Genomic DNA, 12,120 nt, shown 5'->3' on the forward strand with positions numbered 1-12,120 from the left:
GGAGGCTGCATAGCAAGCGAAACCATGGCATTGTTTACCTAAAGAAGAAAATACATTTCCCAGAATGCTTTTCCCATTTAATACAAACCAATGGATGTGATGTCATACATTTAACATGAGAAAGAAAAGAAAAATTCTTTCTAAATGAAATAAAACTAACCTTTACTGTTTAAACTACTTAAAAGAGTTATCCCGGGGACTAATAGCCTCATCAACATGCATTTGTATGTGATGAGCACTATTAGTTTTTGGGGGGTGGGTTTGGCCGTGCATTTGATGCACTAAACCCCTTACTGTCTAAGGGGCAATAGATGAGCGTCGAAAACATGCGGCCAATCGCATGCTAAATGGTGCGCTTGGCCGAGCGCACTGTAGTGTATCGGCCTGAAACTGTAGAATCTGTTGCCAGAAGACATGGTCAAAGAGACTAGCATAGCAGGGTTTGAACATGGTCCTAGAGGAAACATTCATAAAACGTTATTAGCCAGGTAGGTTAAAGAAAGCTACTGCTACCCCTGGGAGTAACAGGAACTAGATCTACTGGGAAACCGCCAGTAGAGACAGAATGCTTGGGTCCATGGATTTTAGTGTGATCCACCTTGGCATTTCTTGTTCTTAATCCATTTGAGACGAGAAGAGATAAAGAGATCTCGACCACCTGCGGCATAAGCCAGGGAACATCCCTAAATCTCCCCACGTGCGTAACCAGGTGTCACGAAGAGGGGCGGAGCCGCGAGCATAAACAGAGTCTGAAGTGTAGAGCGGGCTCACGAAGCACGCAGCCGACATCTTTGATTCAGGCAGAAGCTCAGACTTTGTACAAGATGTATCACAACATCACTCCAGAAGACACACAATAAGATTACTCCCTTCGGGCCGTTGGCCTATGAAATCTCCTTGGACAGAAAAGTAAAACAATACAGAAACATTACACTTATTTAAATCTCAAAACATTAAGTAGCAAAAACCGGATTGCCAGAAATATGCTTTAAAAATATTGTGTGTTATTCTTATAAGGGTGTAGTCAGTTGATATAGATAGAGCATCCTACTTTTAGTTTTGTTTTCGGTTCTTTCTAGTCCCATTGATCCCGCTAGCCGTTTGCCCAGAAGTAAAATGGCCGCCCCGCGCCACGGCTGTCCGGTCACGTGACTTGCTCTGTGTTGGGGGGCGGGTGCGCTTTCTGTTCCTGTAGCGCTGTGAGCGGAGTAAGAGGAGCGATAGCTGTGTTCTCCAGCCCGGAACCCGCTGACACTAACACCTGGGTGCACGGTCTCCACGCGGATCCGTTTTGCCAGCCCCTCCTCTCCCCACTCGAGAAAGGGCGCGGAGAGCCCCGGCTTCGCTGCGCAGCGGCTGGCAGGAGTCTGCCCGGTTCGCTACATGAGTCCATGGATTACTTGGTGAGTCTTCCGACCTCTCTTCTGCGCCGCCGGACCTCTCCCCACCCCCTCAGCTCTGCCTCCACTCCTCTACCCCTCCCGCCTCAGCGCCTGAGCTCCAGGCAATAAAGCGGAGTATTTCAGCCGCTTATCAGATTGAACAGGGCCATTAAGGGCCGATGAGGGGAAGGGTGAAGGCATGGCGCGCCCTGGCGCTGCCATTAGATGGCTGGAGATAGGAGCCCGGCCGCCGGTGCCCCCGCAGTGCTCCTTCTCACCTCACAAATAACACTTGGCTCACTCCGGGGTAGCCTTAGCTCCCCTGACTGCATTTAGGGAAGGTGAGCTATAGGGCTCACCTTGTTGCTTCCTTTCGTAGGCTTCAGCTTTAAGGTGCAACACCTTGTACGGTCTGGTACAAATAAGGGAGCTTTTGACTTGTGTCTTCGCCTTTGCAGTCGGGAAGCGTTATAACAGGGGCCTGGGCTCACACGCTGCCCCACTCCACGCTTGAATGTGATTGGCTGGATTCGTTCAGGGCGTTGTGGAGCCGACCGTTCTGCACACACCTGCTGTAGAGGACGCTTTACTCGAGAAGGCTTGAAGTAGCGTCATTGCTTTACAATGAAGTGAGAAGAGCAGACAGCAGCAGTCCTTCGGTTAATGGTGAAGGATAGTTTTTCTTATATTGGCCATTTGCAAGGATATTCTAGCATTTATTTTGTGTTGTGCGTTAGAGATTTTGGCTATTTTTGTTTGTTTGATCCCCTCATTTTGCCCACCGTATTTACTATATACCCGTTTTCTTTCCCACTTGAGCAACTCTGGCCTGAGAGCTGGAGTGGTGCCTCCTTTGAGGTGGACTCTCAGGTTTGCTCTTTGGCTGGTAGGTTCAGCTATAGTAGTAGAACCTGACTTTTTTTTTCCATTTCTGGGTTTGAGCGTACCAACTTCCCAGGTAGTTCCAGTTTAACAGATGGAATCTGAACTTGGATCCCTTTGCCACAGTGCTATTACCTGAGCCATGGCCCTGGCCTATAAACTTTGCTTAATTTTGCAGTAAAGGACAGTATAATAAAAAATGTAAGTAAGGCATATGAAAAATGTGTAACTTAAAATACTTTATAATATGCCAGTTAATTTTCTATTCATTCTTTACTAGTTAATGTCCTCAACTGGTGCTTTCAGTATGTGTAAAAGTGCATAGAGTTTGGTTTATATCTGTTTAGCCATAGCCATGATAACTTTCTGATGTGCACCGACTGAATCCAAGTGCTGGGGGGTTTGTTCACTGTGTTTGTACATTCACGCTGATACAGTAAATTGGACACCTGTATTGGATTGCGCGTCCACTACCTCTTGTACAATAAGGGTTTAGCACATCCGAAACAAGTGTCCTAACCCCCCTCAACTAATAGCACTCATCATATGCAAATGCATGTTGATGAGTTTATTAGCTATTTGCCCAGGATACAGAAAAAAAAATATGCGCCCGATTCCGCACATTTTATGCTCAGAAATTAGCGCATGCCCAAGGGCAGACATTAATTTCTGAGCAGCCTGAAAAAATGTACAGAAAAGCAGAAAATACTGACTTAATATCTGACTTAATATCGTGGTGAAAAGGTTAAAAAAAAAATAATAAAAAAGAAAATGTGGCGGGCGGGTCAGGATAGGAACACACATGCTCAGTTTTATGAGTGTCCATTTCCTAACCTGTAGCTGTGCGCAGCTTAGAAAAACGGATGCTCATAAAAATTGAGCGTCCATTTTCCAAACCCGCTGATAGGCAGCTCTCCTGGGCTTCTGCTGTTAAGGAGGCGCTAGGGGCGTGCTATTGTCCCTAGCGCCTCCTTTTTAGCGTGACCCCCCCCTCATTTAAATACAGTATCGCATGCCCAGGAGTGGTCGCGGGGCACATGTTAGGAAAGTGTTTTCCTGCACACTTTACTGTATCGGCCTGACTGTGCTGTTGATAATGACTGGAACCAGATGAAATTCTGGTAATTTTCAATAGAGTGACTTTGGAAAGCATGCATCCATGCAGGTACCCGAGTTTCACTTCCTCCTTTGTTGTACCTTCTATGACTAGATGTACTAAACATTTGGTACATCTTGCCCTAAGATAATAGCACACCTGGTGCTGTTATGAAATTTCAGTATTTAGAAAGATACGAAGATATGTTCATTGTTTTCTAGGCTCGAATGTTTTTATTAGCACATATTGCTTGCTGAAATAGAGGATGCAATGTTTTTTCTACTTAGTGTTTTTTTAATTAATGCCATCAAATTTTTTTTCCTGAGGAACCTAACTTAGCATTTTGATTCTGCAAATTTTTGAGTAGTGTAAGTGCCTAATTTTCACAAACATTTGGTCTACATTATTTTTTTCTCATGTTGCTACAGCTGCAAAAAACTTTTTGGGGTTATGTCTCATGAAGGTTTATTCCTGTTCATGATTTTTGCACATCTTTGAATTTCTCAGAATAGGGACCATGATTGATGGTGAGCGTGTCATGGATATTTTTGTTAATTGATTCTCTTGCCCTTTTAGTTAACTTTTATTTTTTTTCTTGAAGAGGGCTATGATGCCCACTTAAGGAATTGGCTTTTAGGTACCTGTTAGATGAAATGTTGGAGATTGAAACTTGTTCAAGATGTAGGGCCAAATGGATTAGAACTTACTTTTTCAGAGCAGTTCTATGACAAACTTTAATTCTTGAGTAGCTTCACAACCAGGTCTGTGTTTAAGGATTGTCACAATTAATATTCATGAGATTTATTTGCTTTAGTGGCTCTAGGTTACATGTAGTTGACATTCTGTAATAATCCTTAAGGCCAGATCCATTTGCAACAATTAAAAAAACTGGAGTGTTCTGGAAACAAGGTAACCTTATTACTGAGAAAGCATGGTGGAATTGGAAGGTGTAAAATATGAGTGAAGTGGTGGTGATTGATACACTGACAAAGTGAGTAACTTATGTTTATGGCGATATGAATACATTTGTATATAATTTAATAGTTTGAATTCAGACTGTAGTTTTTGTAGGTTTAGAATTATTAGCTTTTGGTTTGATAAAGTAAACATTTTATGTTTTTTTTTTCTTGAATTCTTGTACTTTTTTTTTTTTTTTTTCTGATAAGTAAAATTTGAAGTTAAAGTTAAAAAAAAATTGTGAATTTATAAAAGAAAATAAAAAGACCGGCATGTGCCACCCATGTTTAGTACATTTGAATTGTTACTCCAGTTATTCCCTGTTAAATGTAAACCGATCCGATATGGTTATTACTATGAAGGTCGGTATAAAAAACTGTTAAATAAAGTAAATAAATAAAAATTTGCTTCTTACCATGTATGTTGGTTTCAGAAGGAGGTTTTCAGATCAGAATATCACAGGAAAGACTGCGTTTGGTTAAGGTAGAGTTTATACAATTTATGTAAACCTCTGGGACAAGACAGTACAGCACTAATGGCCACTGGATCCCATGCCAACAGAGGAATTTTTGTTATTTAGAAAGTTTCCATAGGAAATTAACCTGCTTCTCACAGTTACTAAGAATCTACTCAAAGAAAGTAGGGTCTGTTTTAACTCTTAAATGCTTTTTGTCCAAGGCAGAGGTAACACAGCATGTGGGGAACTTTAAGCAGTGGGAAACCTGCAGGAGCTTCTGGCATTCTTATAGTTGTTATCCAGATGGGAACATTTTTAGCTCAGCTGGAAAATTGTGGGAAGATGTGAGATCATTAGAAGCAGACAGCCTTTAGCATATATTCTGTAATATCTGTTGTAAAGCACTGAAGAGATAGATGGAGGCTTACAGCTGCTCAGACTGCTTGACTGGCAGCCCCTCCACCCTTCATCTCCAACCCTGATAAAAGTGCCGTAGAGTGGGTATAGGTATAAAGAGGCTGGGATTCCAATTAAAACCAGGGTTCTCTTTTTTTTTTTTTTTAATTTTTAGGAATATCTAAGAAATAAAGGTCCGTTAAAAAAAAAAAAAAAAAAAAAAAAAAAAGTGGACTAATTTAATACCTTTGTGGAAAACATTTATGAGGAACATGGAAGAGACACCTCAGTCTGCTGTATTTACCCCCTTACATTCTATCCCTTGGTCTACAAGTGAAGCAAGTTACTTTACTTTTTAAAAATCCATTTCAAATTGAGATGTCACCTTAGGGTGACTTTGTACGGACTGCAAGTTTGGAAATAATAAAATTTAGTTTTCTTATGTAAGATACCACTGTTGGACACAGGATGCTGGGCTTGATGGACCCTTGGTCTTACCCAGTATGGCATATCTTATATCTTATGAAACGAGTGAGAAAAGTTCATTTTTAGGCTGATTTCAGAATGTTCTTTAGTTAGTTTAACTTTTATGCAAAGCAAACTTGTTTTTCAGAGAGTCTCCATTTTCAGAAAGGATCAGTGATAAGGAATTTTGTCCTTGCAGCAAAAGTTACTTCAAATTAAAATTTGTGAGGAAAAAGTAAATACACATTTAACTATTTATTCAACAAAGTAATCAGTATTGCCACTTAGGCCTGGATTCTCTAATACTGCTGGGCTCTTTGAATTGCGGTGGTACAGGGGGGCGGGCTTTCGCACCCAATAGCACCATCATAAAAGATGGTGCTATTGGACGCGAAATTGGTAGCGAAAAGGGTTCTTACCTTTTTGCTGTCCGAGATGTCTTCGCGGCGTCCGCCCCAGTACCGCCCCGACTCCTCCTGTTCCGGTCTTGACCGCCAGCCCTGACTATGCCCCCAGTTAGTGATCGCACACGAAAAGCGACTTTTCGCACAGGTGATCGCTTTGGAAAATGACCCCCTTAGTTACTGAAAAGAGGAATTTGATCCATTTACTTGTTTAGTGTAGAGCACTGGTTCATACGTTTTTTTTGTGTGTTGTTTTTTTTTAATAGGAACAGAGATATTAAGTAAATGGGGGCAATAGATAGTAAGCATGCTCACTTACAAATCTCATCCTTTTCAGATAAGGCTTTCACCTGTGACCAGTGTATGGGAGAAACTAAGAACCTTAAGCGATGAGCAAACTTCCAATTTTTGGAAAAGAATTTGGGAGTTAGCTCAAACTTTCAGTAGAGTGTTTGCTTTTTTACGTGTTTTGTATACTGTAGTTCCAAATTAAGACCACAATGGTTCACAAAATAAAATATACATACATAATATACAATGAGACATTCTAAAATAATTTTAACAAAATAAAAATATTAAAAATCATGTATTCATTCTTTACATAACTTTTTTAATACTAAGATATGTTCTTAAACATCCAGGTTTTAAGTTAATATTTATATTTGTTACCATCAGTCGAAATACACAATGCCTCAGGTATAGGGTTGCATAATTTTGGACCTGTATGGAGAAGGAATGGTTTCTCATCTCGCATAAGTGAGCACTCTGAATAGAGGGTGGTATTAATTACATTTTGTTTACAATACACTGATGAAAAATTGATTGTTTATTGGTTACTCTTATCTTTCTGGATGTAAAATGGTATCAGGCAGTTGAATTCCAGCAAAGTGATTGTGCTGTGTGTGTGTGTCTTTTTCTGTTTTTCTGTATCTATTCTATATAAGTTTATGGCCTCTGATTTTCGGTGAAAGTTTATGGATAGATTCTCTGGAAAGTATTTCAAAATCTGCAGCATGATTATTGCGATTGTCACAATCTGCAGTGCATTATTGTATATCATTTTAAATTAAGATGTGCACAAGCTATTTTTATATGAAAATATTTTATTTATTCTTCCTTTCTAAAATCTAGTTTTTCTGGGCTGACTCAGTGGCTCAGCAGATCCAGGTTGGCTTTTGCTTCACGGGGCTGGAAATACTGCAGTGGCAGGATTCACAGCACCTGAGACACTGAGGGAGTTCCAGCCTTTGCTCACTGTTAATGCTTGTTGGCTGTACTTAGGGTGCACATATACTGTTGTTATGGAGGGAGCTGCAGTCTGGGGATCCTGGCCAAGGATGTCACTGGAATGGGTAGGGTTAGGTAAGAAGGTAAATAACATGGTCCCCTCCTGTATATGCAAACAAAAAATCCTTTTTTTTTTAAAAATAAATACACAGTTCTATTTCATGCTTTGTTTTTCATTTTTTTTCTTAGGCATATGTGTTTGGGAGGGGTCTTGTTAGTTCTCTTGGGAAAGGAGTGTAGCACTGTATTGTCTGGAATGCACAAAAGAGAAACTCTATTTCCCCTGCCCCTTTCCCATGTAACTGGTGCTCATTTTGTGTAGCTAGGATATGCCAGGAATTTAAGGATACTGTTTAAGACCACCTTAAATAAGCTTTGCTTGCAGCATTTACAATTTATATTTGTTTTCTTTGTGTTGAAAAGGAAAAAAAAACCAGTAAGTGACTGGCTAACAATCCAAGCAAGCAGAGCAGGACAGTTACATTCTTAAATCACTTCTTTCCCTTGTTGGTTCTGTCTACTGGGATCTTTCCAGTGCTATAGTGCAGAAAATGGAGCAACTCCCTGCTCTCCCCTACTTACTGCTGAAACCCCATGCAGAACATTGTGGTGGTCCCTGCGCTGCTGTAGTGCTGTGCGGTAGGCTGAAATGCTTAGCTGTAGTTTGTATATTGGTGTATGTGGTTCCCTTGCATACTGAACATGTTTTTGCAGCTTGATGTTACCTGTCGCATGCTGTAGATTAATTTGTCTTTTTTGCTGTGCATGTGTTAGATGCTCTGCCTGCTGGTGTGTGAGTGTAGAGATTCCATACAAAGAACATGTGGCAAGCTAAATAAAAATTCAGTATCGGATGATTCATCCATAATCTGGCATTTGATTTTGTAATAGAAATTACTTGGTGTGTTTAGAAGATTATATTCTTTTTAGTTGTTACATGTATGAGCAACATCAATTGGATTTGGTGCACCCAATGGTTGAACACTGTTATTTTTTTCTCTCCTGTCTTAAATCTGCTTGAATTAAACATGGTTTTATCTAATACAGAGAATTTCACTGAGTAACAGTCCATGGAGAAACTTAATAGAATTCATAGTATGAACAGTTTCTTGGCATATTCATGTTTTATATTTCTTTATATATTAATAGATGTTGACAGGTGGCAACAAGTACTCAAGGAATCTATTGTGGGAAAGGATATTGAAAGTGTGTAAACAAACTTGTATGCAAGCTTTAAATTCTATTTGTATTGGGAGCAAAGGATACTGTTAAGTTGACTGGTTTGGTATGGTGAGTTGGCATATATGGAATTATTACTGTTAAAAATGTATTTATGCTGATGATATCCAGTTTCTAATACCCAAAACCAACAAACCAGAACTGTTTGGCTCTAAATATCAATCACACCTGTTTTGCAGTTGCGTCATTGGCTTCCTGTTGCAGTGCAGGTAAATTTAAGGTCATGATAGTACATAAAGCACCATTGTGTGCCAATTCTGCTTTGAGAATCTATTGGCCTTCTCATATGTTGTTGTCCAGTAATCAAGGTCTTCTTGAGGTAGTGTCACTTAAACTAGTGCACCTGACTGAGGCTCATGAGAGAGATTTCTATCATGGGTCCAGTTTTTTGGAATGCTTCCAGCATTGTTGTGTGCCATTGATTATCCTAAACTATTAAAAAAAAAAAAAAAAAACAAACCAAAAAAAAAAACCCCAAAACACAGCTTAGGTTGCACTTCTTTAAAGATGCTTTTGAGCTGGCAGACTAATTTGTTTGTTTAATGGTGATACTATCTCTTTATGATCATACAGTTATCGCAGGATTTGGATTTGATAGGAAGACTGTTCTTAGGCTTTTAACCCACTTAGATGGAACGTTGCTGGATTGAGCACTTTTTTTTTTTTGTTGATGATTTTGTGTATGTGCTCTTATTATGGATGTTTTTTTTTTTTAAACTTTCTTTATTGTGGCATGAAAAGAAGAATTGAAACAGATCGCCATATAACAGTACAATTATACAAATCACACCATTTTTTTTTTTTTCCCTTCAGAAATTCTGGCCCTCACAGTCCCCAGTCCGCCCCCCACCCTTGGAAAACAGCTCCCCCCCCATGCAGAGAACCTCAGTTCCTATACAAAAAACAACAAACGATCACAACAATAAGCACTAAATAAAAAAAAAAAAAACAACAAAAGAAATTGTCTGGTTTGGTTGTCTAGAACCTCTCTCAACTCCCAGAAAAAAGAGAAGCAATAAGCCGGGTTGTAAAGTCAAAACATGTGGAGCTCATCCAGGGGAGCCAAAGATTGAGCATGAGAAGTAAGAGTTTTATAATATGGTCCCCATATTTCTCGAAAGAGCACTTTTTTTCGAGGCCGAAAAAATTTGTATAAGGAACCATACTCCATTTGGTATAAGTCCATCATCAGAGCCGACCATCCCGCTGTCGTGGGAGGATATTCCTCTATCCATTTCAATAATATACATTTCTTGGCAATCAAACAGGCCTTGGAAACAAATCCAATGTTGTCCACATTGAGGCTGTCTTCCCCGATATCATTGTTCAGGATACAGAACGAGCATGACCATTGAATAGACTCATGTAGAATCCTACTAATCTGATCCCGAATACATTCCCAAAAGGCAGCTATCGGTGGACACTCCCACAGACAGTGGATCAATGTAGCTGATGGATGAGCACATTTTAAACAGTTGGAGGAAGCAATACGTCCCATCAGGTGGGCTCTCGCCGGTGAATACACAATACGGTGAAAGATACGTTGTTGCATTTCACGAAGCCCAGTATTATTAGTAATTTTAACAATAGAAAGATAGCATTCTCGCAACATTTGTACCTCCAAGGCTTCCCCACAATCTCTCGACCACTTAAATAATAACCCCTGAAACACAGAGTGGGGTGAGATTGAGTGATAGAACTGATAAAGACACGACAATGACCCCTTCCTGGATTTAAAACAGTCCACCAAGGAGTCATATGTGGAGTTTGTGAGAGATGTGCCTGTTGTCCCCTGTAGTGCTTTTGCTACCGCTGCTTTCAAATGCCCATAAAGAAGGAAATGAGCAGGCGTAAAACTCCAACTTCTCCTGACATTGAGAAAAAGTATAAATCTGTCCCGTATTGGGATCCAAAACCTCATGCAGGAGCCAATTAGAGGAAATAGCAAAGTCATGACGTGGGAATAGTATGATTCGGGATTCCGGCATACCCCACCGCACAGATGAGTGTGAGGAGACATGTGTTGGGAGCCTCAACAATCTCCTAGTAATCCCCCATACTTTTCGCATGGTATGAACTAGCTGATGCCCCAAATGAAGTTGAGAAAACTGCGGGACCGATAGATGTAAAACAGAAAAAGGGTCCCCCGGTGCACACACGGCCCGAATCAAATCTGGGTCCGTGTATTCAGAAGTGCCCAGCAGCCAGTCCCCCAAAAATCTTAAATTCGCGGCCCACGAATATTTAACAAAGTCGGGGAGGACATATCCACCCTGCTGTCTCTGCGCAGTCAGAGTGGAATACGCCAGCCGTGCACGTCGGGAATGCCATATAAATTTGCGTAAAATAAATTGGAGTTTTTGATTATCTTTGGAAAGGAGTAAAAAGGGTAGCATAAGTAATTTATATAGTATTTGCGGAGCAATTACCATCTTAATTACCGCAATTCGACCCTGAAGGGACAATGGAAGATTGTGCCACCCCTCTAATGTTTTTGCCGCCGTCTCAATAGCAGGGATCACATTTAACCCATACCACTTCTTGGGGTTGGGGTGTATAATAATTCCCAAATACTTAATAATAGAGGTGGCCCACTTGACAGGTAAATCCACCCACGAGTCTCGCAGCTTCCCTCCCAAGTCCAAGGCCTCTGTTTTATCTAAATTTAATTTAAAGCCAGACACCCTTTGATACCTATGAAAAACAGCTATAGCAGCCGGCAAAGCAGTGCGAGCATGGGAGAGTAACAGCAGAATGTCATCAGCAAAAAGTAAGGTAAGAAGCCTTTGTCCCTGGACCGAGAAACCAGCGACTTCAGAGTCAAGCTTTAACATCCACACCAGGGGCTCCACTGTCAGAATAAACAAAAGGGGAGATAGGGGACAACCCTGTCTAGTTCCCCTGTGTAAGTAGAACTCTCCCGACAGTAAGCCATTGACCAAAATCCGAGCAGACGGATTCGTGTACAATAAGGTAATATAGTCATAAAGTCGTCCCTGGAATCCCATCTTAAGCAAAACCTGTCTGAGGAAGGGCCAAGCGACCCTGTCAAACGCCTTCTCAGCGTCGCATGTGACTAAGAGAGGCTCTGGTATCGTGGAGGTTTGACAGCGCTCTAAAACCGCCAATACTTTGTGTATATTAACGGTTGATCGTCTCCCCGCAACAAACCCCACCTGGTCGGGCGCTATCAATAAAGGCATGATCGGCCTCAATCTATTAGCCAAGATCTTCGCAAAAATCTTAATATCCAGATTTAACAAAGAGATTGGCCTATAAGACGATGCCAACAGAGGATCCCTGCCCCCCTTCGGAAGCACTACAATAGTGGCAACCCGCATAGAACCAGGCATAGCCTGTTGGTCTGTCATGGTTTCAAAGACGTCCTGTAGGACAGACAGGATCTCATCCCTCAGGGATTTATAAAAAACAGAGGTCAGTCCGTCTGGGCCCGGAGCCTTATTAGCAGGGAGCCACCCAATCGCCTCTCTAATCTCCGAGAGTTCAATTGGGCGCTGTAATTTCGCCTGCTGATCCTCAGGGAGTCTCGGCAGG

At 41.1% G+C, this 12,120-nt stretch overlaps 1 protein-coding gene across 13 annotated transcripts in view; it reads left to right on the top strand.

Moving 5' to 3' along the window:
• Positions 1-1,095: 1,095 nt before the first annotated feature.
• ARL15 (ADP ribosylation factor like GTPase 15) overlaps positions 1,096-12,120 on the top strand; it is a 1,022,750-nt gene continuing 1,011,725 nt past the window's right edge. For 3 of the 13 annotated variants that reach the window (XM_029577353.1, XM_029577390.1, XM_029577437.1), the window contains exon 1: positions 1,851-2,048. In XM_029577353.1, the coding sequence (XP_029433213.1) occupies positions 2,046-2,048 (3 nt within the window). In that variant the 5' untranslated portion in view covers positions 1,851-2,045. The other 10 variants (XM_029577362.1, XM_029577449.1, XM_029577400.1 and 7 more) reach the window with 8 other exon arrangements.

This window comes from Rhinatrema bivittatum, chromosome 1, assembly GCF_901001135.1.
Source record: "Rhinatrema bivittatum chromosome 1, aRhiBiv1.1, whole genome shotgun sequence".
Classification (NCBI taxonomy): domain Eukaryota; kingdom Metazoa; phylum Chordata; class Amphibia; order Gymnophiona; family Rhinatrematidae; genus Rhinatrema; species Rhinatrema bivittatum.